Source organism: Metopolophium dirhodum, chromosome 4 (assembly GCF_019925205.1).
Source record: "Metopolophium dirhodum isolate CAU chromosome 4, ASM1992520v1, whole genome shotgun sequence".
Taxonomy (NCBI): Eukaryota; Metazoa; Arthropoda; class Insecta; order Hemiptera; family Aphididae; genus Metopolophium; species Metopolophium dirhodum.
The window spans coordinates 16,237,591-16,264,640 of NC_083563.1; the positions used below are offsets into that span (position 1 = coordinate 16,237,591).

General features: G+C 29.0%; 2 protein-coding genes across 3 annotated transcripts; one reads left to right on the top strand and one right to left on the bottom strand.

Moving 5' to 3' along the window:
* Nucleotides 1-46: 46 nt before the first annotated feature.
* LOC132943723 (protein FAM98A) lies at nt 47-3,058 on the top strand. Its single transcript, XM_061012786.1, has 2 exons — nt 47-299; nt 1,123-3,058. Exon 2 carries the CDS (start codon nt 1,130-1,132, stop codon nt 2,684-2,686), a length of 1,557 nt encoding a protein of 518 aa, XP_060868769.1. The 5' UTR covers nt 47-299; nt 1,123-1,129; the 3' UTR covers nt 2,687-3,058.
* Nucleotides 3,059-8,502: 5,444 nt separating this feature from the next.
* On the bottom strand, nt 8,503-22,401 carry LOC132943785 (neuroglian-like). Of its 2 annotated transcripts, none has more exons than XM_061012887.1 (20): nt 22,162-22,401; nt 18,165-18,289; nt 15,546-15,675; nt 15,363-15,478; nt 15,098-15,291; nt 14,890-15,020; nt 14,660-14,821; nt 14,393-14,583; nt 14,031-14,306; nt 13,789-13,966; nt 13,633-13,724; nt 13,287-13,567; nt 12,813-13,181; nt 12,509-12,743; nt 12,329-12,447; nt 11,997-12,183; nt 11,502-11,769; nt 11,258-11,428; nt 10,520-10,692; nt 8,503-8,886 (listed from the first exon to the last, which is right to left on the bottom strand). In XM_061012887.1, exons 2-20 carry the CDS (start codon nt 18,244-18,246, stop codon nt 8,855-8,857), a joined length of 3,387 nt encoding a protein of 1,128 aa, XP_060868870.1. In that variant the 5' UTR covers nt 18,247-18,289; nt 22,162-22,401; the 3' UTR covers nt 8,503-8,854. The 2 variants fall into 2 exon arrangements, with proteins under 2 accessions (XP_060868870.1, XP_060868871.1); XM_061012888.1 differs by lacking the exon at nt 22,162-22,401 and adding an exon at nt 21,706-21,926.
* Nucleotides 22,402-27,050: the final 4,649 nt, after the last annotated feature.

Consider the following 27,050-nt stretch of genomic DNA (forward strand, 5'->3'; position numbering starts at 1 on the left):
CGTAATGTTAACATTTTTTACCGTCGGTTTTTGATAGTAAAATAATAAATAACAAATAACAATTAAATATAAAATAATTTTGACTATTCTATTATCATTTAATATTTATCTATATAATCTACTTATTGAGTTCAGCCGCGGCAGCCTCCTTTCTGATTTTGGATCGATAGTTAAATTACTACTATTAATAAGCAATAGCTAATTACTATAATAATTAATAGGTAGTTTTTATTTCTAACTCACCTCTCACGATAATTAGTTATTACTTTCGAAATACAAACGTTCATAAATCATAAGGTGTAAGTTATATTAATTGTATTTATTATATTATTCTGCGCTAATATAGTTTTGTCTTACTTGTGTTTTCAAACTATTCACTTTTTATAGTTGTCATTTTTTTTGTACCTGTTCAATAATTAATTTGTCTTTAAGATAAATTCAATCCCTATACTTGGGGATAGAGTGGCTTAAACATTAATTTTGTTTTGGCTCACTAAAATCGAATACTTTTTGTTATTTATTGGATCCCATTAGTTACAGATTATATCAGTGGTGACCAACTACGGCCCGCAAACATTAATTAACCGGCCCGCTAATGTATTAAATCAAAATGTATTTCACATTTACCTACTAAAATATGTAACGTTGGTATAATTTAATATAAATTAATATTTCCCATTTCTTATTGTCAATTACTTTGTTAATCAGACATGACCATGACATTATGTTGCAGCCGTATTGTAGTACATCATCTAAATATAAATAACATCAATAAAATATAATATTCTACTAACTTAAAAGTAAAAGTTAAAATTCTTGGCCCTCGGTAAAAAAAGATTGGTCGCCACTGTATTATATTACTATTAAATATTGCATGTTTTTAAATTTTTATACACAACGTATTATAACATGTTTCACACAAAGTGATTAAAGGTTAATACATAAAAAGATTTACCTAGAGTACTGCCGCCTGGCTATTGGATAAGAACTTTTGCCTCAATCCTTGTCTGTTTAACAAAGTTGATATTATAGTTAACAATTTTATTGGGAATTACAGTTGCTATAAAGTGCTATGGATCTTAATATACCTATATTGTGCATTAATATGTTTCTTCTTTTTAGATAAATAATGGAATCATTAATTTTGGAAGATTTAAGATGTTTGGGAAAATCCATTTCTGTTAAAGAATTTAGAAAATCGATTAATGGTGGACCAAAATCCATTAAGTATACTCAATTGGTTGAATGGATAACCAAAGAAATTCAGATACTATTGGGACTTGAAGAACATGTAAATTCTATAAGCTCCGAAGCAGATTCTAGTTCATTCTTATTGGAAGTTAGCAGTTTCTTAAAAGAATCTGGTTGTTCTTATAACACTCTTATTGATGGCCACTTTGAAAATCGTTTAAATTCAGATGAAAACAAGTTACTTTTATTAGATTATTTGATTGGTGAATTAAGAGCATCTCGAATAATAAATGCTAGCACTACTAATACCAAATGTAATATGCAAGTGACACTAATTGAGAGCAATACATCTAAATATGTTAAAGAAATTTTGATGACTTTAAAATTTCCTAAGCCACCACAAAATATTAACACTTCTTCTTTATTCAACAAAGTTAATATAAAATTGCAAGATCTTCTAAAAACTGTTCCACCTGCATTAATTGGAAAGTCGTTAGTTTGTAATTCATATAGTAATGAACAATGGAAATACATTAACAAAAGTATAGAACTTCTTAATGAAGAATTTAACATACGAAGCAAAATGTTGTTAACAAGACTCGATGTAACAGTACAATCATTTAAATGGCCTGACAGACTAAAAAATAAAAAACAAAAATTGGAAGAAATTTACCAAACTAAATTAAATCTAATAAACAAATTACCTAATTTTTGTACATCTGATTTTCTGTTGGCTAGAGATGATTTAGCAATTGTTGAAAAAACTTCAAGTATGTTAGCTGTACAAAATACAAATTCATCAGTTAATAAAGTTATGATTGGTCAAGTACCTGATAGAGGTGGAAGACCAAATGAACAACAAGCACCCCCTCCTGAGATGCCTAGTTGGCAGCAAAGAACACAATCACAAGGAGGTAGAGGTAGTCAATCAAATAGAGGAAGTCAGTCTAATAGAGGTGTACAGTTTAACAGTAGAGGAGGTCAAGGTGGAAGCCCACAAAATAGAGACAACCAATCATATAGAAACTCTAACATTGGTGGTTTTCAAGGTGGATCTAATGTTTACCAGATGACTGATGGATTTCAATCAATCAGTGTTGGCAATGAAAGCAGAAATTTTCATCAAAATAATAGACGAGGGCGAGTGCAAGGTGGCTGGAACAATAATCAGTCCAGGGACTTCCATGGTAGCAACCGTGAAGAGCAGAGTAGGGCGTATGATAATTACAGTCAAGGTACCTATCAAAACAAAGGATATGATAATAATAGATTCCAAGGTACATCAAATGAAAGACAGCGGAGCCAAGATCCTCAGAATTATTATGGCAATAGCCAAGATCCTCAGAATTATTATGGAAATAGCCAAGATCAGTATGGTGGCAATAATAGAGAGTATACTAGACATGATTCTGCAGATGTAAATAGACGTGGTTACTCCAAAAGAGGTAGAGGTCATAATGGACAAACATATTACAATCAACAGAGAAATAACTGAACTGATTGATTAGGTAACATATTGTATATAATCATAAAGTTACCTTCTTGTTTATAACTAAACTAAACTATTAATTCAAAGTATATGATTAGGTATATTATATTCAATATTCTTACAAATAAATCATATAACCAAAAAATTAATTTCCTTGGATTTTTTTTTTATAAATATTTACTATTTAGTTCAACTTTATATTATAATTATTGTATTGTATTATAAATAAAACAAATTGAACTTTTAAAGTATCAAGTGTAATATAAAAAAAATGAGTTCATGAATTATCCCATATTATTGTTATGGATATTTTAAAATGCACCTAATAATGTAATAAATAATTTTTGATTAATAAATAAAAATTTTGAACAAACCTTACCATTTTGACGGTTTCCATAATCAAAAACTTTGGTTTTATTATAGGCTACTATTTTAGTATAATATATGACAGAACAAGTGTACTACACTGTAATTAAACATTTAATATCTATGGGTATAGTGACCAAAAAAAAACTCCATACCTTTACACATTCAATGAATATACCACATAATACAGTAATTAGTATTATAGTATTATTCTTTATACTGTGATTATACCTTAGAATCTAAGACTTAGATCATGTACATACATAATATATATCTAAAGATTATACTCTAAAATATTTCAAATGTCCATCATTATTGTTCTATGAACTATCAGAACTATTATTGATATTATTTATTATTCAGTCATTATGTAACACTGTTTTCAATATTGTATTATTGTTAAATAAGTTATTATTATAATTAATAATATAATATAATCATATAATAAAATATTTATGTAGGTAATTGTATACAATATTATTAAAACTTGTATAAATCATCATATAACATAAAAATAAAAAAAAATTAAATAGTAAAATAAACCATTGATCTCGTATTAAATTTTTGACACATCAAGAAATTTTAAATTGATCCTATTAATAGAAAAAAATATCCAAATGTCTATAAAAGGCTTAAAAAGCATCAAAATGTTTTAAAATTGTACAGAAAATGCAAATGTATACATCTGTTGAAAATTTCAAGTATCTACAGCTTTTATTTAAATGAAAATACTCATATACTTATTTCAAACAGAATAATAAGATGAATTATTATAAGATGTTATAAAGTATAAATATATTTATAATAATTAGCTTACCTTAAATAGTTACACACCCATCTACACACAGTTATTTGACTACGAAAACTGCGAAAGTTATTGATATTGACACGTCAATACAAACTTGAAACTAGTTAGTTAATATTTTAATTTACCTAAGTTTGCAAAACTTTTGATAGCAATAATTACAAAAAAAAATTCGTGTTCCCGAAATTGAGAAAGATGGCTAAAAACATGCAACCAAATTGTGAACCCTTAGTTACTCAGTTTCTTACAAAATATCTTATTACGCGTATGATTCACGTCCACGGAACAATAAGGACATAAGGATAAGGTTTATCTTGTACTTTTAACATAATTGAGTTTCTGATAGGTTAGATACAATTTTTTTCTAACCTTTGAGGCCAAATTTCATACATTATTTCATTGTCCATTTCAGATGATTACTTAATAACAGGGGCGCCATTTGAGTTTTATAATAAGGGTGCCAAAATTTAAGCAGGCCAATTTTTTTTTGTCAGACCACTTAAAAAAATTGTAAATACAGATATTGTTTATACTGGATACCCCCCCCCCCCCCCACCAACAACTGCCGGTGCACGATGTGCGTGCAGTGCCGTCAGTTCGTTGTGAACTATACATACAGCCAGTTCCAATTAGCACCACTATAATAGGTATACGTGTTTACGTACAATTTATTTGAAATTGGTGTATACTTGTTAGTTGTTGGACGGTTTTGATCGGTGACCGTCATGCACGATCGAGTGCGGGAGTGGGAGAAATTGGGCTCGGGACGGCCGTCGGCGCATTCTAAATTTTAATCCAGGCCAATAAGACAGAAAATATAGGGGAGCCAAAGTATACCCTGCTCCCCCCCCCAAAATGGCGCCCCTGCTTATTAACAAAACCATATTTATGATTATAGACGAAAAATATCGAGTACCTAGCGAGATGATGCGTGATACTGGGAGGGGTTTTTGGTCTCACATGAACTTAATTGTTTTTGTATTACCAACCTATTATTCATTTTTAGTACGGACCAGAATACTACATTATTTCACATTTAGGTACGACACGTTTATAACATCTTGCCGGTGACAGAGACTGCGGAACTCTTGTGGAAAAATTATAATAGTCCGAAAACAAATTTGTCGAAAGGAAAAACCAGAAAAGCTCACCCGTTTCAAATACGTACCACATTATGCACGTGCAATATGCCAGTACAATTAATTATACAATGGTAAATAGTTGTGGTGGCGATTCAATTATAGTCCATGTGTTGCTTCAGCAACACATACACAATTTTGTGGGTGGTTGGATACTTTGATATTGGGAGATTATTTATTATACTACAACTAATTATTAATGTAACATAATTAAAAATATAACTATACTGCTATAAATACAATTTTTCAGATAAATAATTTTTAGTAGAAAACGAAGCATTTATAATGTTATTTATAATAATAATCCAAATAGTAAACTATAATCAAAATAATACCTACAGTAGGTATGTGTCAATATAGCGTATCTAGAATACAGAATTTCCAGGGGGGGGATTACATTCAGTATACACATATTATATTCATATTAACATGACAATTGTATTGTATACAACATTTGGTATCCGAGGGGGGGGAGGATATGACCACCATAACTACCCACAACCCGTTGATACACCACTGGAATAAGTGGACTATGTTTCTTGCTATTTAACATTCGGAGCAAACGAATACCAATTTTTGACAATTTCGATTTTGTGTTTTTGGCGTAAACGATTGGCCGTCAATCCTTTAAATTTCCCTAGATGTTAATATAGGTATTTTCTATACTTGATAACATTTTAAAAATATTTCGACAGTTTTAAAGCTTTATAGTAATGAAACATTATCGATTTTTTTAAGTTTTTTTTAATAATTGTCAATATATACATTTTCTCGCTCGATCAAAAAATTTGAAATTATGATGACAGATTCCTTATAAGGTGTAATTAAAAAAAATGGAGCTTAAAGCTTTAAGTTCGAAAAAAAAGTAATGCACCAAATTTTTTTATTATATATATATGGATCACCATTTAAATAAATAGTATAGCGCAGTTTGAGGAGTCAAAATAAGTTTCTTCCTGTCAAAAATCGGTGTAAAATAAACGTACTTTTAAAAATGGGTTTCTATTCCTTTCCTAGTTAAAACAAACAATTTCGAAAATGTTTTTTGGAAAAACTGTTACTCTACGGCTCCGTAATCATAATAGCTTAGTTTTGAAGTTCACTCGGAAATTCCTCCACCACAAAATTAAAAAAAAAGTCAAATTTATAATAAATAATCCATCAACAAGTATGTGGTCGACCCCTATATAAGTTAAAAAGTAACATTTAAAAAATATTTATTCCATCAATGTATAGATTGCCATTTAAATAAATAGTATAGCGCAGTTTGAGGAGTCAATAAGTTCCTTCCTGTCCAAAATCGGAGTAACATAAACGTACTTTTGAAAAATGTTTTCAATTCCTTTCCTAGTTAAAAATAAAATTTTCATAAATGTTTTTTGGAAAAACTGTTACTCTACCGTAATCATAATAGCTTAGTTTTGAAGTTCACTCGGAAATCCCTCCACCACAAAATAAAAAAAAAAGTAAAATTTATATTAATTAATCCATCAACAGGTATGTGGCCAACACCTAAGTTCGAAAAAAAGTAACATTTTAAAAATTGTTATGTATGCCGTTCGTTTTATTAGACTGATATTCACATAAACGTTATATTAATTACAATATTTCATTTATTTATCAGCGTCTCAAATCAAAAGCATCTATAGATATACCTAGGTATATAGGTATACCTATACATAGAATAGTACCGCTAATCTTCGGCAGAATAATTCAAACATGTTTGAATGGTTGAAATCCGAACCGACCCTAATTTCGGCTCGGGCTATCGGTTCGGTACAAGTGTATGCACTCACACATAAAATCGGTATTTTGATTTTTTCGGTTCGGTTCGGATCTAGTGTATGCGCGGCTTTAGACTCCTTACATAATTTCCCTGCAAATTATTGAATCTAGTGTTTCACTTTCTACCTAACCTAACCTAATCGGAGAACTACACATGAAATAATATACATCTCATAATATTCTCACGAGATACCGGAAAATTGGATCCAAAGGCGGTATAAATATAATTTATATTATCAAGTTTTATGAATCTGTTATAGTTGATAGCCATTTTGTTTTCTTTAATGTTATATATCTATTTTGTTAAAGTCATACAACACAGGTTACATTTATATAATAAAAGGTGAATTTACAATTTTGTGAGCCGTGAAGGTTAATGATACATTAAAATTTCAATTTTTATGAATAATGAGTTATGTACGTACAAATCTGTACACGAAATATCAGTAGATCCTAGCTGATGATACACACTGATCGAGGGATTGTATTGTGCCAAACTGTTCGATGCATTGATATACTCGTTCACATGAAACGGGTCTATGATATCGAAGTGCCTGCTCAGACGGAAAATGTACAAAATGTTGTAATTAATTACTATCGAATGTAGGTATGTTTTTGTGTACCGATCGGCAAAAAAACGCCGAAGCCCCATTTTCCGTTTAATAGAGTGACGGACAATATTATTTATTAATAATATATTTAATATATTATACAACAAATCACGCACTCGTTCATTGTAATAATAATAATTATATTACGATATACAATAAAGTTAAATAATGTATTGGGCCTATGATACATAATAATATGCTATAGGCACAATCACTTATCCCGGGACCGGGGCCGGATTGAAGGCTGTTCGAGTTGTGCAGTGGCATAGGGCCCCGTCGCGCATTGCAAGACTCCGAGGCCAGTAAATTAATAACCGGGTTCATAATTCATGTATTCATCTAAAATGATTCAGATTCATAGATATAGGCCTAAAATTGGACTGTCTTGAGACCCATAAGTAATAGCATTGACTCATAGTACTAATGAGTACTATTATTGAGTAGGTATTCATAATCAATGGTAATAGCTATCTCTATAGATGCCCCAACTCTCCTCTTCAGTATCAACTTTAGAGTGCCTCAGCGTTCCCTCCGTTTCCATACCCCTCTCACAGTGCCAAATTGTTCCACAAATTACGCTCGTAAATCGTAATAAACCTATCTATACATCATACGATGCGCATGGGCATAATGAACAGCCTACTTTTCTATCGTAACCATTTTGAGTTACTGTTATATATTTTTACAATTTACTATAATGTACTACATTATATCTCTGTATATAATTGGCCTCTGCCTATAATGTTTTAAATAAATAAATAGGCCCCACAAAAAAAATTTCTCAATTTCGCACATAACCCCTATATTCACTAAGCCCGGTCCTGCGCTCATCGATTTGGTAAAGTTCACGTGGGTACGAGGAAACGTATACATACGTACCTACTTTATACAGTTATATACTATGGTTAGTAAATTTTAATTGTATCTATTAATATTTAATTCATATATTGAATAATAATAATATAATACCAACCCACTGACCAACTAATGTTTAAACAGAATAAAATGAAGAACTATAAAAATTTTAATAACATATATTATGTGTATATTGTATAACTATTTATAATAGTTAGCTTACCTCAAAGTTACACATCTACAGTATACACGTCATAGTAGGTTATTTTGCTGAAGTTGGTACTGAGTTAATGCAAACTGTTAAAATATAGTTTAAGTTTGCAAAACTTATCTGACGGACATCAAGAAATAATTATAAAAAAAAATTCACATTGGCCAAAGACAAGAAACGAGATGGATTAAGCTGGTATGTTTAATATACACCTGGTCATCGCAAAATACATTTATTTTAATTACATAGGTACCTATAGTATAGTCTATAAAATATACTTAAACAATGACAGGCAGTTAGTTTATTATGCCACTTGTGATTAAATCACTTATATAGATGTTCCACGGATTGAAATATATTTGTGTTTTTTATTAGTTTCTCCTTGGTTGAATGGTTTTATAACTATACAGTTGTTTCTTCTGCTTCCGTTATACCTAGATAAAGTAGTGCAACTATTAAGTGAATAATATTTTAGCTATTTATAACACTTAACTGAACCACATCAAACAAACAAAAATTAATATACAATAAATTTGATATTTTAGTTATAACATCGGTTTTAAAATATAGCTACATTTTATACGTTTTATATACGTATATTTTAAAGTCAAAGGTTATAATATATGTTATCAATCACAAATATGAAATAATATGAGTACAGGCGCGGACTGGCTGGGATGCTGGGATGCTACAGCATTCCTTGCCCTAAAATATATTTGCCTAATATTATTTATTATATATTTAAAGACTCTAGACACCTAATGAACAGCAGATCGTAACCAACCTACGATTATTAGTACTCTATAATATTGTACAATTTTGATTGAAAGTTGTTTGTAACTTGGTACTTATTTATGTTTTTAACTTATATTCAATATTTTTTTAAAACAAAATAAAATATTTTAATATTTTATAAATAATCTACATGTTTTAAATTCGCCCCAACAATTTTTGATATTTGCCCTTTAAATTGTGTAGCATCCCGTGCCCTTTTTTACCAGTCCACGCCTGTACGAGTATAGTCTGCGACTGATCTAGCTTATAGCTATAATGAAGATTTTAGCAAAGTATAAATATATAATTTAGAATGGTTTTTAAAGGCGTCAGAAGAATGCTGCAGTACCTATGTAAATAATATTCTATATTACTATATATTATTATAATAGAATATAGTATACTATATCATAGTATGTCCTAAAAGTTCTGTATCACTCTTGTATCTCCATGGAAAATAAATATATTTAAATGAGGTTTTATTTAAAGTAATAAGTTTCAAAGGTTTCAAGTTGTTCCAAAAAAATTTGTATGAAATTTTAAGTTCCTCTAAATTTTCAAGATAGCTATTTTTTTTACCATATTTTTAAAATAGTTTTAAAAGAAACTAAAATTGAGTGAAAATTGACCAAGTTGAAGCAAATTAAATTGTTGACTTTGTATATAAATAATAGTAGAAATATAAATTTGGAAAACAAGATAATCAGATGATTTAAATGATTTAATCAATCTTCCGGATTGCTTTTATGACAATTTACTTCATACAGCATACTACTATTTTGTTTTACAACAATTTATACGTCCTCTGTAGCCGGTACATGATTACATCGACATGGTATGTTTGCCCCAAAATAATGAAAGTTGCAAATTTTGCAAAGTTGCAAAGTTGCATATTTTAGTACATAAAAAAATCCACGTTACATTCGAAGTTATGGTTTGCTAACATAACTAGGTATTATTCTTACAAAGTCGACAACTCAATTGTCCTTAACTTGGTTGATTTTCACTCAATTTTAAAATTTTTTTTTAACTGGTTTAAAAAAATATAATCAAGAATTCAAGTCTCAATCTTGGAAATTTAAAAAAATTAACTACATAGAAACTTGAATCTTATGCCAATAAATTAAAATATCCATACAAATTACTGAAAAAAAACTACATTTAAATATATTGATTTGCCATGGAGGTATTAAAGGTGATAAGAGACTTTAGGGCCACACTGGTTATTTATGAGGGAAAATATATTATGAGATGCTTCAAAAGCCTTGTAAAGATAAAGTTATAACAACTTACCAGCTACATAGCTTGATGTTTCAATTTCAACAATATCTGATTCTCTTATGGTATATCCATCCACAACAACTACAATAAATTCATACAATTGTCCTCGTTTTAAACCTTTTACATCAATAAAATTTTTGTCAAGTTCATGTTTAGTTTCTTCGTACAAATAATCGCCTTCTAGCCTATAATATGACTTATTAGTTACATTTTTTATTTACATTTACTTTTTACTTATGTTCACATTATCTTTTTTGTATACCTACAGTAATTTATTACTGATGATAATTTCTAAAAGTATTATATACATATATTAACATTATTTTGGAAAATGTAAGATAGGTATATTATAGAACATAGGTACTATATATAATGTATCCAACTCTAATAATTTAAACAACTATTTTTTGCTATTTCAGACTTATATGTTTATCTACGAATTCATTATTGAACAATAATTTGAATTTTGAAGTATTTTATAAAAACGTTGATGTATATATAAACATTAAATAGGTACTGGAGTAATAGTTGTTTTTATTTTATGGCATTTAAATTCGTTCAATATGACTCCATACCTCCGTGTAACATTTTTGATAAGTATTTTTCTCTGCGTTATGATATAAAAAATAATATATAAATTACTATTTACTTGATTTAATCAATTCGTATAAAGTAAAAAAATAAAATGTTAGAATTGAACATTCTTACATTTTTCAAAATGAATGTATAAAAAAGTGTTAATATTTTTACTTGTATTTCACATAGAAGTGAGATCCAGGGTTTCTATCAAGGCTTGGTTTCCAATAAATACGGACTGTATCAAAAAATTTACTATATGCTTTATGGACATAATTGAACTCGGGCTTATCTATTTCAGTGTCTATTTGTAGGGGAGATTTTGTTTGTTGTTCAATAAAAAATCTATTGAGAGAAAAAAATTATTAAAATATCTCGATTATAATATTATAAAATGCCGACACAAATGTTTACGTACGGTTCACCAACACCAGCATTTGTAGTTGCTTGGATGTAAATTCGATAATTAGTTGAAGGTTTTAATGAAGCTAACTTGGCAGTAGTCTGTTTAGGATTGGTAATAGATGGGAGTTTTGCCCTTTCTCCTACCCCTCTTTGAGTCATTGATTCATAAGAAATCTCGTAACCTGTCAATACTCCATTCGGTTCGTCCGGTGATTGCCAACTTAACAAAATTGCGGAAGAACCCCATTGATCAGTCTCTACTCCATGAACAGGCCCAGGGACTTAAACAAATAAAATGTTGTCCTAATTAGTATAATTAGTAATTTGTATGTATACCAATGTGAATTTATAAATCCGCTTTGATATAGAGGTACCTACCTATATGAATTATTACATATGGTTTGATACAAATCAAAGAATGAGTAAAAAAAAAAAATAACACCAAATAAATATTAAATTATTGACATAATAAAATAAATTATTTAATTCTATAAAATGAATTAAGTACCTCCTTCGGGTGTATCAAAAGATATTAATTGACTACGCGGTCCATTAAAACGACTGTTGTATGCAAAAATAAGCACAAAATTTTTAGCGTTAGGAAAAAATGTCTTAATTTCAACCGTTGTTCTATCTAAACTAACTTTCTCTTCAATCTTATTATTTTCTCCATCTCTATCAGTCCAAAATTGGATCTATATTAAATATTAAATTAATTTAATTTATTTTAATTATTAATTATTAAAATATTATGTACCTACACAATACCATTAATGCCTATAATAAATAAAAATATTTAAATAGGTAGTTATAAAAAGAATATAATATATATAAATTTACTTTGTAGCCTTTAAATGTTCCTTTTACAGATTCAGGTGAAACTGGTTCCCAACTCAAAATAGCACTTTTACTACCAGTAACATTTATAACAGTTAAATTTTGAGGTGCATCAACTGGAACTGTAAAATAACGATAGTTAAGATAAAAATAATAACAATTAACTGATATAAAAAAATTTACCTTTTTCCTCCGAATACCCAATGACTTCTTTTTGAAGTCCGTTAGATTCACCCTTTTCATTAAATGCAACAATTTTTACTTTATAATGTTGGTCCATCGTTTGATTTAGGATACTTAATTCATTTATAGTATAATCTGATATTTCTTTGAAATTCCATACTTCACCAGGTATATTTTGTTTCCAATAAACTCGATATCTTAAGCCGGGAGCGTTATGAAAGATTTTTGGCATTGGCTTAACATTATAAAATTGTATGTTTTAAATTTCATCATGCAATTTCTTTTTAATTAAATGAGTACTTACTGTCCAGCTAATAACAAGTTTAGATGGTTCAAGACTATAAGCTTCAATATTTTCTGGATTTTTATAAGGTACATCTGGCTGTGTGGTACAAACACTTGAATGTAAAGATGGGTTCGACTTACCAACGTTGTTCTTTGCAATCACTCGGAATGTAAAATTTGCCCACGGCGTCATTGGTACAATTAACTCGAGATTGGATGCAGGTACATTATCTGATGCAACTAACCAAGTGCCAGGATCAAAACTAGTATTATACTCAACAGTGTAGCGTATGATGCGTGCACGATTATCTCCCATTGATTTCCATTTTATAACTGCATTTCTATTATTACAAATGATTTCCAATACAGTTGGTGGATTTGGTTTGTCCTAATAAATGTTGTGTAAAATAAAATATGTATGAATATGTAATAATTCACTTCATAAATCATGATGAGCTTATCCATAAGACATAAATAATGATAGGTACTTTACTTGAACAATAAGGGTGGCATTCACTGAGACTTGGTCCAACTCAGTTTTAGCTAAACATGTGTAAATTCCAGAGTCCAATTCAATAGTCTTAGTTATTGTCATAGAATGATCATTATTTTTAACAAAACGAGGTTGTGTGTAATAATTTATAGGTTCATTGTTAGCTAACCAGACAATCTTAAGATTCAAAGAATGATCCGCAATTGCTGTACAATGAAATGTCGCCATTGATCCAGCAACAACCACATTATCTTCAGGTTCAGTGATGATTTTTGTAAGTTCTATAGACAAAATGTTGTTATTTTAATTGTGTAATACTAAAATATACATTCTTTAAATTGTGCACCTTTAACAGTAAGTGTTACTGAGGCATTTGCCGTCCCATAATTATTAGTAGCAATGCAAATATAAATTCCAGCATCAGTAAAACTGACTTTACTAAAAAAAAATAATAAAGATTAAAATCGTGAATTAAAATCCTATATATTTTATAACAACTAACCTTATTTGTAAATCCCCATTATCTAGTGTTGTATATCGTCCACCAGTTATTTCTATATTGTTTCTTGTCCACTTTGTATGTGGTTTAGGTACTCCAGATGGTTTACATATAATTACAGTAGTATTACCTTCATGAGTTATTACATTTTGTGGAAACTCAACGATTTCAGGAGCCAAAGCTATTATTACACAATAGTTGTTAATATCATAATACAAAGGTATTAATAATTCGTTAAAACACACCTAATACATTAATATAAACATCTTTATAAACATATCCAATACTGTTGGTAGCATTACAACCATAATTTCCAGTATCATTCTTAGTCAATGATGTAATTGTAATAGAATTCGAAGTAACAGAGCGTCTTGGATTTGGTGATGCTTCATTTAATGGACGACCATTATGAATCCATTTGATTGAAGGTTGTGGATTGCCACTTGCTTCACATTTAATAACTGCAGTTTCTCCTTCACCTCTTTCCAAAATTTGTGGAATGATAGTGAAAATCGGGACAGCTATTTATTAAATCGTATTTATTTCAATAATTGTTCATATAATATTATAATAGCTGCTATAAATATCATATTATTGCAGTAGGTACCCATGACATCAAGCACAATATTATACGATTCGGGCAATCCCACACCATTGCTAACTTCACATGTGTATTTTCCTCTATCTTCAAAATTTACTTCCCTAATAATGAAACTTTTTCCATAATTTTTTAGGATAATCCGTTCGTTGAATTGTATGGGCCTTCCGTCTTTTAACCAAATAGTTTGGGGTGATGGACTGTGAGTTTTAAATAAAATAAAATAATTTTTATCGACTAAACTATTAAAACTAATACAAGTATAGTATTACATACAATCCACCATAAATACAAAACAATTCAACTTCTTTATTCAACAATGCTACTTCATTCCTTCTATTTACATATTGTCGAATAGGTGGATATTTATTTTGTAATAATGTTCCAGCAGTTTGAATAACATTTATATATACAGGATTACCATATTTAAATTCACTCCTAATAATTACAAATAATTTAAGCTTTTATAATATAATATTTTGATTTGAATAGTAAAATATTCATACATTATCAGTGATTTAGCATAACAATGATACTCAGAGTTAGCGTCATGTTGTGTTACATACGAAAACCAAAGATTACCCTCTGGGTCTACCGTCATTCTACTGCTGTCAACAGTATTCGTACCATTTTCATTCTACATTTATATGAAATATAATCATTAATTATGATTAATAAATATAATTAATAAATAATATTTTTTTGAGCATTTACCTTTTTTAGCCAACTTACAACTGGCTTAGGCCATGCAGTCGGAGGATGACAAGTCAGTTTAAATGGCTCTCCTTCTTGAGCATCAATATAGAGGTTTGGTTCATTGTCAAACAAATTTAGTTCAGCTTTCACAACCATCACAGATTTAGAAGTAGCTATACCCCAAGAATTTTCAGCAAAACATTGATATTGTCCTATAAAAATTGTTTTATTAAGTGGTAGTTAAAAGTAAGCTTTTTATTATTTTAAAAACAAATATAGGTACCAAGATCTTCATCTCTTGGTTTGGTAACAACGAGTGAACCACTGCCAGCCTTTTGAGCTATTCTGTCATCATATGCTTGCCAATCAAAGTTCTTACCATTTTTCATCCATCGATATCTTTCATAAAACCGTTTAATTTTTCAAAAACATATTTCACACAATTTAATCAAATAATTTATAATACTTTGGAACAGGCTGTCCTTCTGCTTCGCAATCGATTATAAATGGTTTATCATTAGAATATTGATCAGTAGCTACTTGAAACAGTAGTTCATCAGCAGATGGTTCTTTAATAATATTAGGTGGTGATTGAACTAGAATGACATTATTTCAAAATATAGTATAAAATATCGATGATATTTATATACATCATAATTTAAGTACCTACTACTACTTAGTATAATATAATATGTCCATTTGACGTTCTGTTCCATTTCGTGAAACGGATGGAAATTTTAGTACCTAATTTAACTATTCGGAACTTAATCTGGTACACACCGGCACACCGCATAATAATTACACAATGATATAAGTACGCATTACATTTATAAAAAAAAGAAACTTATTTAACATTTTAATCAAATTCAATTAATACTATTCGTTAAAACTTAAAAGCAATTATACATTCTAGGCAATTATTATGTAAAGAAATATAAACTATTAATAAAAAAATTGCAGAAAAGCAAAAACACGTGATTTATCAATGCAAATTAGAAAAACTAAGATTAGAAAAATTATTTATTATTTGTTTTACCATGCAATATTATTGTGGAAACCACTACCTATTGTATTTAAGAGCTATATAACTATATAATATGTATAGGTTACCTATAGGTAATAGCCAATAGGTTTAGTCGTTATAGGTGTTCCCCGGCGCCAGCGCCCAGCAGAGTAAGTATACTAATATATTATATATTTTATGTTAGAAGGTATGAAAAAAAATGTTTAATAATATTAAATATAAAATATACAATAATCGTTGCCATAATACTACTGTAGCGTGTTCAAACAAATAATAAAGTGCCCTATACATAATTTTAATTTTGGTGAATTAAAATGTTTATATTATAATGAATTTGTATTTATAAATTTAGTTTTATGATTATGTATACCTAGTAATTACCTACCTGGCTACCTAATACTATTTTATTTGTTTTTACGCAATATTTTTATTTTATTTAATTCATCAATGATTTGTACATATTTATATGTATTTACTTAATAATTTACTAGAATGTATAATTGCCTTTAATAAATAGTTTTTAGTTAAAGTTTAATTGAGATTAATGCCTTAATAGTTGAATAGTTTTTATTATATTGAATTATAATGTTAAATGAGTTTTTTTTATTAATTTAATAGATAGTATCATTGTCTCGGTATGTGGATGTACCCAGTGCTTCAATAGTGGGGGGAGGAGGTGGGCCAGAGTCCTTCTTTTAAGAAAATATTGTACACACATTTTTTTTACAGTTTTGCATCACCCTTCTAATTTTTTCCCAAATCATATACACTGGATATACCGATTAGAAAAAAAAAATACAGATCGCTTCGCTGGCAAGCTAATTTCCAATTAAATTTTTATCTTGATACAATTCCCATCTTACATAACTTTAAATGTGTCTGAGGCAAAAAAAACCTAATTTTGAAGCAAAAAATACGTAGGTATAGGAGTTAAATAATTATGGTACTTATTATTTCAGTGGCGTAATTTTATAATTTTCTTGAGGGTTCAGACAAATTAAGTTGCAATATGAAACATGACTCCTAAAACGTAATTAAAAAATTGAAACATTTTAAATAGATACCTTCTATTATAGAAAGTGGCTTGTCACATACTAGGGTCAAAGTGTTGCTCAGGCAAAATCTCAAATATGGGTGGGTGGGTATTGATAGAAGAAAAATATATAGAACATTTTATTGGTAGGTATAACAATATTATGATAAGTGTAGGTCACCTACAATTATTTGATCAACAACAATTTTTTTTCATGATTATAGACGCCACTGATAGAGGTATTTTCGAAATTATGGAATATGGATACATTTTATGAGTTTTTTGCTTAGAACTTTTACATTATCAGCGTCTATATTATATATTTATATTATATTTGAACTAAAAAACCATAAGTATTCATTATTATCGTATCAATAATTTTCCAGCGCTTACATGCACCACACAATATCATCTTTCCTCAAAATTAGAAAAATTATGGTTATGTTATTTAACCAACAACCAGCCCGACAATTGGACTGCTTTTACAATCAGACAGAGGCAAATTCTCACCTTGCCACGGCCAACCTAAAATGAAGCCACACTGATTACAAGTTCCATACCTAGGTTAGATACTAAATTTCCGTATCCGTTTCGTAAAATGAATGCAATTCCTATCCATTTCAAATGGACCAGATCGTCAACTGAATGCAACATACTTATACAATATACAGAATAGTATAGTCACTAGTTAGTAATAATAATAAATGATATTAATAATATGGTGATCTCGTACCAAACAATAAATAAACCATAACTATTAGATACATATTAGTATATTATCTATACTTTTTCTAATGTGTTATGTGTTATAACAATCCTTGTGGCATAAGTCATACAATAATTTTATTCATTTTTATATTAATTTAAAAAAAATTTTTAAATATTTCTGCTGATGGCACCCTGCAAACAAACCCCGTGGAGGCTAGGATACGCTCAATAAGTCATTACCTACGTCAAGTATGAATCCATAAATCCAGTCCCGATAACAAATAGCATTAACCTAATAATGTTAAGTTAAATGTACTTACTTATAGCTGATGTAGTAGTAACGAGAAATGATAACAGTAAAGTAGTCCACAACCACAGCGAATAATGAGCAGTTCTATTCATTTCGGTATAAGTGCTTAAATTCCAAATATTATATTGAGAAAAGCTAAACATAATATAAAAAATGTTTTGTTTTATATATTTTTAATACTATAATTATATTGTCATTATGTAATACTATACAATGTTTTAAAAATTAGTTACTAGATAATTATAAATAATTAAATAAATGTTAAGCAAAGAGGTAGGTATTTAATGTTTGTGTAATAATTATTGTGTAGAATTTGTTATTTATAAAATAAATTAGTCTTGGCAGGGACTAACCATAAACAAAAAATACCTATAGAAGTCCTATAGAATATAATATTAAAATATGAAGTTATTGATTAAGCACATAATATGCCTTATTATTGTCAATTGGTCAAATATAAATAAAAATGTTTGTTAGATAGGTAAGTTGTAATAAAAAATATAAACATAAAATATACATCCTTCTACCTACATTAGTATATGGTAGCATTGTAGCAGTATAAATGTATTAAAAATATATGCTTAGAAAATAAATTAACTCAGGCTGACGACTGCCTTTGATCAAAATCATTTTTCATGTTATGTAATGATTTATTATTGAATTCAAACTTTCAAACTCAACCCATCCATTTCAATGGCCTCTACTCAATAGTCAATAATTATGTCTCAATGGTGTGGTACACTCAATACCTACTGTGCTCCAGTGTGGTTACACTTACTTTTCCACTTTACAACCGTCTCATTTTTCAATAAATTTATATTTAGGTGCCTGCGCGTAGTTAAAAAAGAATATTTGAAATTTTAGTTGAGTTTTATATAGTATATAGGCATAAAAGTATAAAACATAAAACATTTTACTCATACCATTTTTAGCGCATAAAATGTTTTTTCATAGTGGGGGGATTGAGTTGATTTTTCCAACACAATACCGTTGGAGACTTTACTCAAGCACGGATCCAGAGCAAAACCTGTCGGGCCCTTTCTAACATTTAACTCTTATTGTAATGTAGAAGTCTTTCCTAATTTAAGTAAGTTAAAAAAATATATAGTTACAGGCCCCTAATTAGTTTTGCACTCTGGACCAAAAATAGCCAGGTCCACCCCTGCAGCGTGCACAGTACAAAAATTATTGTAAGTATGTAAAGAGTAGGTAGTAGAGTACATATTTTCATTTGAGCGAGGAGAATCACCAATAATTAAATTTTTGGGCTGTCCATTTTTGATTAAACAGAATTCGTATGACATTCTCATAATTATAAATGATAATACACCTATTTCAGATAAAAATAAATGTTATAACAACAGTCACGGACTAAGATAATGAACGATCTACAGTCCGTGACAACTTATTATAGTGGTCTAATCGGCTGCGAATAGAGTGGTAGACCACGGTTTAAGATAAACGACCTACCCAAAAAAATGATTACAACATTAATCACGTAATCAGTCTACTGTCTAGTTAAGTGTTCGAACATTGGTATTTAAATATATAGTGTATAATACTTTCAATTTTCAAAATACTTTTTCTTCGTATTTTATTCCACAATATATTATACTAAATGCTTTTTTTTTACCGTCGTATTTAAACGAACAATATTTTTGTTTCGTGTATTAATTATACAATATTATAAAGGCAAGAATGTGGATGTCGCTTTTATGTACAGCAGGTTACTAGGGTTTTAAAATGTTATGAAATTTATTTTCTTGAAATATTTCATTTTGATGAAAAATAAAAATAAAATGCTTATTATACCTAAAAATTTATAGTCGTCAACTTCTAATATTTTTAAAAGTTGGTTTATTGTATGAAACAAAAAAAAAATATGTAAGGAACATATTTACATATAATTTATAAGTTGTTTAACAAATCTATAATAGTTATAACAAACTATATGATCTAAGTATTAAATAATAAGCCCAGAGCACCTTCACATCACTCAGCCACATATACACACATATTATACGACTTTTGTACACTTTATAATTACTGAAAATACACTATTATTTCATTCATTGTTTGAATTGATTTCAACTTTACTTCAAACCATTATCTTTTGGATCGCTGATATACAACAATATTTTAAAACTCATGTAAAAAAATGTTTTTACTCTCAAAATAATGCCAAGACTATTTTTCAGCACTATAAAATATAGAATATACAAATATGAAATAATAAATAAACAAATATAATATGTTTTTCTTTAATTCTAAGTGTGTAATCAATTTATTGTTTCTAATCATTTATAACCGAACACGTTTAAAAGAAGAAAAAATATTTTTCATAATTTCATTGAAATATTTCAAGAACAGTGAAATTTTCAATTATGAAATATTTCAATTGGAAAATTTCAAGTGAAATATTTCAAATTTAGAACCCTATAGGTTACAATAGTGGGTCACTAGCTGTAATGGGTGGTATTAAAATTGAATTCAATGATATCATATCATTGTATAGTACTATAGTGTATACGAAAAATGATTCTGAGCGAAGACGGCCAGTGTCAGCCTAAGATATATTACTAATTTTAAAATGTTAAATGTTTACATATTTTTTCAAAATTCACACTTTAAATACTTTTAAAAAAAATTGTGACAGTATTTTTAATATTTTCAACTGTTATTGTAACAATATATCAAAAGCCTTGTATTAAATTTTCAAGCTTTTTGAACCAACAAATAAAATTGAATTGACATTTATAGAATAAAGAACAAAAAAAATTTGGAAACTAGAAATGTCCGTAAACCACCCAAAACAAGTCAAAATATTTTTAAAATTTTATCGTGTATAGAAAATGCTAATATAAATATTCAGTGAAAATTTCATGTTTTTACGGTTCTTCGTTTTAGAATTTTAAATTTTGATTTTGTGTAAAAATTACCGTTTTTCCTTAATTTTTGTTTTGTTTTTCCCTGCTCTTTTGAAAACTAATGAGAATTTCAAATGACCTCCCGAATGCACTTACTATATTCGCTTTCCCATCGAACAAGATACTGTTGAAGAAAATCGAAATAGTGTTACTGCCCCTGCAGGCGGTGATAACAGACACAAAAAATAAACACACATTGTAAAATCAATACATTTATCGCTTCGCTCAGAATATAAAATTGGTATTAATAATATTTTATATTGCTTCTAAGAATTTTTATGAATACACGGATGACAAAATACTTAAAATTCATATGTACCTTGCTGGACATTATATATGTGACATTTGAAATTATTGAACCAATATTATTAAAGAATGTGTTTATTAATTATTTATTAAAAATTGTATGTACACATTAGTAATGGACGTACAAACATTTTAGTATCTATACTACAAAAAAGTATTTTGAGTGACAGTATTTGAATACGTATTTCAAATACAAATGACACCAAGTATTTAAATACTTATTCTGAATAAATTTGAAAATTATTCTAACAAGACATCCTATAAGTATAATAAATATAATATACATAATATCATTATTCATTATTAATTAATAATTACTTTCTCTTTTTAGACACTTTTTAGGCGCGGTGGTCGCAGCTTAAAATATGTTGAAGTAAATGCTTAAGTGCTGTAGCCGACACGATTTATTAGTATTTAGTATTAACAGACTTATATACTCTCACCATGACGGTACCACCAAGACAATAGAATATTACCGTCACTACTGCACCTTTTGTATTTCTTAATTATCTGCAGAAATGCATGCAACTATAATATCGTGTTTTTAGGTATATTATAAACTACGGCAAGTGGCAACCATGCATAAAGCATAATGATATTTTGATTAAAAAATATACATTTATTTTTGAAAATCACGTAAAAATACAACATTTTACTATGTTGGCTATAAATGGAGGAGAGGGGCCCGGACTCCATGGACCCCCCTCACAAATACACCACTGATGCTGTGATGTGAGGTAAAAATAAATATAATAAAAAGTTTTTTTTTCTTACCAAACAATAAATTACTATTATGTACGTTCCACAAAGGCCCAGCAGATAATTGAGCTTATGTTATACTTTCAAAAATTCTACATGTATAACTATTAGTCGATTATAGATTGGCTGATCGGTATATGTACAAATTCAACCATATTATAATGTATAAGAGTGCGGTTTTATTATTACGCGAGATAACGGAGCGAAAGGAACTCGTGCGCACACATGTCAACCGAACGACAACAAATAAGATATTTCTGAAAAAATGTTGAATTTTTTAGACTGTCATATTATAGTATAATTGATAATAAAATATAGTCAGTATATGTTTTGGTTATTTTCATAATCAGCATTGTTTTATAATTATGTGAATTGTGAATTCTTTAGTGCAGCGTGACAGTGTTTTGCTTACCTACTGTAGTCTACATAATATTATATATTATGCATTAAAGCATTCATTTTTTATATTTTGTTGAATTATTTGAATTTTGAATGTAAATTGTAATTAGCAATTTGATACACTGTTTACATTTTTAATAATAACTATTATAAGTAGGTAATAAGTGGCGTAATTTGAGGAGGGGGAATTATCTACAATATAATTCAGATTAATTGTTGAAATGACGACACTTTATTTAATTACTATTTTTAAACAAATGATTGCACTTTAAATGTATGTTAACTGTTCAGACGATAGACGTTAAGTACGTAAATTATTCTTTTTAAGCGCATAAGTACACTCAAATTCTTATAACCTATAAGTATCGCAATAGAAACCCGGTCACTATTATACGTTATTAATGGTATATTTATTAAATAAAAATTAATTGCTGTCCGTTAGTATCGTTAAAACTCAAAAACGGCTCGAACGATTTGAATAACTTTTATTTGTTCTGTTCGTAATATTGTCAAGGCAATGTTTGTATGAAATAACATTTTTGAAAAGTTTCCGGAATACTGAATAAGTCAAAATATTGTAAAAAATTGTTAAGTTATCTGAGATTTAAACTCGCTACTGTTGCACCACGGTTTAAACCGTGTGTTACACTAAATACTAATATTATAAACATTGTCATTATATTATACTTTATGAGTAGACGTAGTCTTTACATAATAATGTTGTTATTTTGTTATTATTTTATGCTCGACCGATTTGACTAATTTTTTTTTTGTTGTATTCGTAATTATCAGGACAATATTTGTCTTTGTATGAAATAACATTTTATAAAAGTCCACAGAAAAAGTAGGAAACTGGATGGAAAAAATACAACAGTGACGCCAGCTGTCTGGCAAAAAAAATAAACTAAATAATAATATATTTTTGTTTATTGTAAGGTTGCAATTGGTTATGATTGCATTTTTAGACCTGTATACCTATATTATGTTTGGTCAAAACTATAATATACCTTAGTGAAAATGGTATTCTCTAGGCTAATTTCTTGACTGTTGTCCCGGGAACCTATTATACATGCTCATCATAATCAAAATAATAAAATAAAATAATCGCACCTCACGGGATCTGCAATCTGTAGGAATACACATTACAAAGTACAAACTAAAATGCCCAGAATCTTAATAGAAAAAACTATTCAAAATATTTAGTTCATTAAAGATAAGGATTATTCATAGGGCACCAAGTTATCAATTTTCAAGTCAATACAAAATATTCAACTACGGTTACATTACTTAAAAAAAAAATTGAAGGAGGGTGTTGGCGCCCGCAGGCAAATAAATTTTAGGAAACCAAAAAAAATTTTGAAAAATTTAACTGTAGGAATACACATTACAAAGTACAAACTAAAATGCCCAGAATCTTAATAGAAAAAACTATTCAAAATATTTAGTTCATTAAAGAATGATTATTCATAGGGCACCAAGTTATCAATTTTCAAGTCAATACAAAATATTCAACTAGGGTACATTACTTAAAAAAAAAATTGAAGGAGGGTGTTGGCGCCCGCAGGCAAATCCATATTAGGAAACGAAAAAAAAATCTTGAAAAAATTTAACTGTAGGAATACATATTACAAAGTACTAACTAAAATGCCCAGAATCTTAAACAAAAAAAACCATTTAAAATATTTAGTTCATTCAAGATAAGGATTATTCAAGGGTACCCGATTGTAAATGATTAAAAAATTTGGCTAGAGGTTAAATCATAAAAAAAAAATTGAAGGAGGCTGTTGGCGCCCGCAGTCAAATGCATTTTAGGAAACCAAAAAAAAATTTTGAAAAAAATTAATTGTAGGAATAGACATTACAAAGTACAATCTTAAATGCCCAGATTCTTAAACAAAAAGTGAGGTGTTGGCGCCCGCAGGCAAATCGATTTTAGAAAACAAAAAAAAAATTTGAAAAAAAATTTAGAAAAAACTATTCAAAATATTTAGTTCATTGAAGAATGATTATTCATGGGGCACCAAGTTTTCAATTTTCAAGTCAATACAAAATATTCAACTAGAGTTACAGTACTAAAAAAAAAAAAACTGAAGGGAGGGGTTGGAGCCCGCAGACGAATAGATTTTACTGTATGAATACTCATTACAAAGTACAAACTAAAATGCCCAGAATCTTAAACAGAAAAAACTATTCAAAATATTTAGTCCATTAAAGAATTGCTCAAAGGGTACCAGATTTTAAATGTTTAAAAAATTTGGCTAGAGTTAAAATCATAAAAAAAAAATTGAAGGGAGGTGTTAGCGCCCGCAGGCAAATCGATTTTGGAAAACAAAAAAAAAATTTGAAAAAAAATTTAGAAAAAACTATTCAAAATATTTAGTTCATTGAAGAATGATTATTCATGGGGCACCAAGTTATCAATTTTCAAGTCAATACAAAATATTCAACTAGAGTTACAGTACTAAAAATAAAAAAATTGAAGGGAGGGGTAGGCGCCCGCAGGCAAATCGATTTTAAAAAACAAAAAAAAAATTTGAAAAAAAATTTAGAAAAAACTATTCAAAATATTTAGTTCATTGAAGAATGATTATTCATGGGGCACCAAGTTATCAATTTTCAAGTCAATACAAAATATTCAACTAGAGTTACAGTACTAAAAACAAAAAAATTGAAGGGAGGGGTTGGAGCCCGCAGGCAAATAGATTTTACTGTATGAATACTCATTACAAAGTACAAACTAAAATGCCCAGAATCTTAAACAGAAAAAACTATTCAAAATATTTAGTTCATTAAAGAATTGCTCAAAGGGTACCAGATTTTCAATGTTTAAAAAATTTGGCTAGAGTTAAAATCATAAAAAAAAATTGAAGGGAGGTGTTGGCACCCGCAGGCAAATCGATTTTGGAAAACAAAAAAAAAGTTTGGAAAAAAATTTACATTAGAAACACACATTACGAAGTTCAAACTAAAATGTCCTAACCAAATCTTAAACAGAAAAAACTATTCAAAATATTTAGTTCATTGAAGAATGATTATTCATGGGGCACCAAGTTATCAATTTTCAAGTCAATACAAAAAATTTAACGTATGAATACACATTACATAGTCCAAACTAAAATGCCCAGAATCTTAAACAGAAAAAACTATTCAAAATATTTAGTTCATTAAAGAATTATTCAAAGGGTAACAGATTGTCAATGTTTAAAAAATTTGGCTAGAGTTAAAATCATAAAAAAAAAAATGAAGGGAGGTGTTGGCGCCCGCAGGCAAATCGATTTTAGAAAACAAAAAAAAAATTTGAAAAAAAATTTAGAAAAAACTATTCAAAATATTTAGTTTATTAAAGAATGATTATTCATGGGGTACCAAGTTATCAATTTTCAAGTCAATACAAAATATTCAACTAGAGTTACAGTACTAAAAAAAAAAAACTGAAGGGAGGGGTTGGAGCCCGCAGACGAATAGATTTTACTGTATGAATACTCATTACAAAGTACAAACTAAAATGCCCAGAATCTTAAACAGAAAAAACTATTCAAAATATTTAGTTCATTAAAGAATTATTCAAAGGGTAACAGATTGTCAATGATTAAAAAATTTGTTTAGAGATAAAATCATAAAAAAAAAATTGAAGGAGGGTGTTGGCGCCCGCAGGCAAATGCATTTTAGGAAAAAATTTAACTGTAGGAATACACATTTGTTTTATATACAGGGTTGTGGTTCAGTACCACGAATAGGTTAGGATGTCACAATGACAAGTATAAAATTTATTAATATGTCTTAATGACAAAGTTGATAATTTATTTTTATATGTCTTAATGACAATTATATTGATATAACATATTAGGTTTAATAATAAACATGATTTTTAAATTACAATAAAATAAAAAATAAAATACGGACTAACGCACTATGCCTGAGTAAAAGGCCGCGACGACGAACGCACTGACGGGGAATCACGGGGGGTCAAGTCGGACTGGTAAACAGTCGGAACAATGCCGGAATAGCTCCAACTATTGCCCCAATGACTGTGGGCGGCCGATCCAATGCCGGAATTTCTCCAACTATTCGATCACTGGCCGCACCACAACCGTCCGACGAGGTTCCGTCAAAGCTGGGGGAGTCCGTTTACCAGCAAAGCGTAAGTCTGCCCGGGTGGGTCTTACTACAATGCTGGTAAGGGAATGGTTGTTCGTTCGTCGTTCGCACAGCCTTTTATATGTGCGTTGTCGGCGATAACACTGCTCCGGTCCCGTGTTCTGTGACAGACTTGAACAGGTAGGTGCCGTGTTCTGTGACAGAATTGAACCGGAATAGTGTAATCGCCGAAAGTTGCGAATAATAATAATGGTTAAATATGGATATACGATAAGATACGATATTAACAATATTAATAACAATCGTAATAATTAAAATAATAATAATAATAGTATCAATTAAAAATAATAATAGTAATAATAATAATATAGATAAGGTGAGTACAATTTGGCGTAAACATCCTGCCC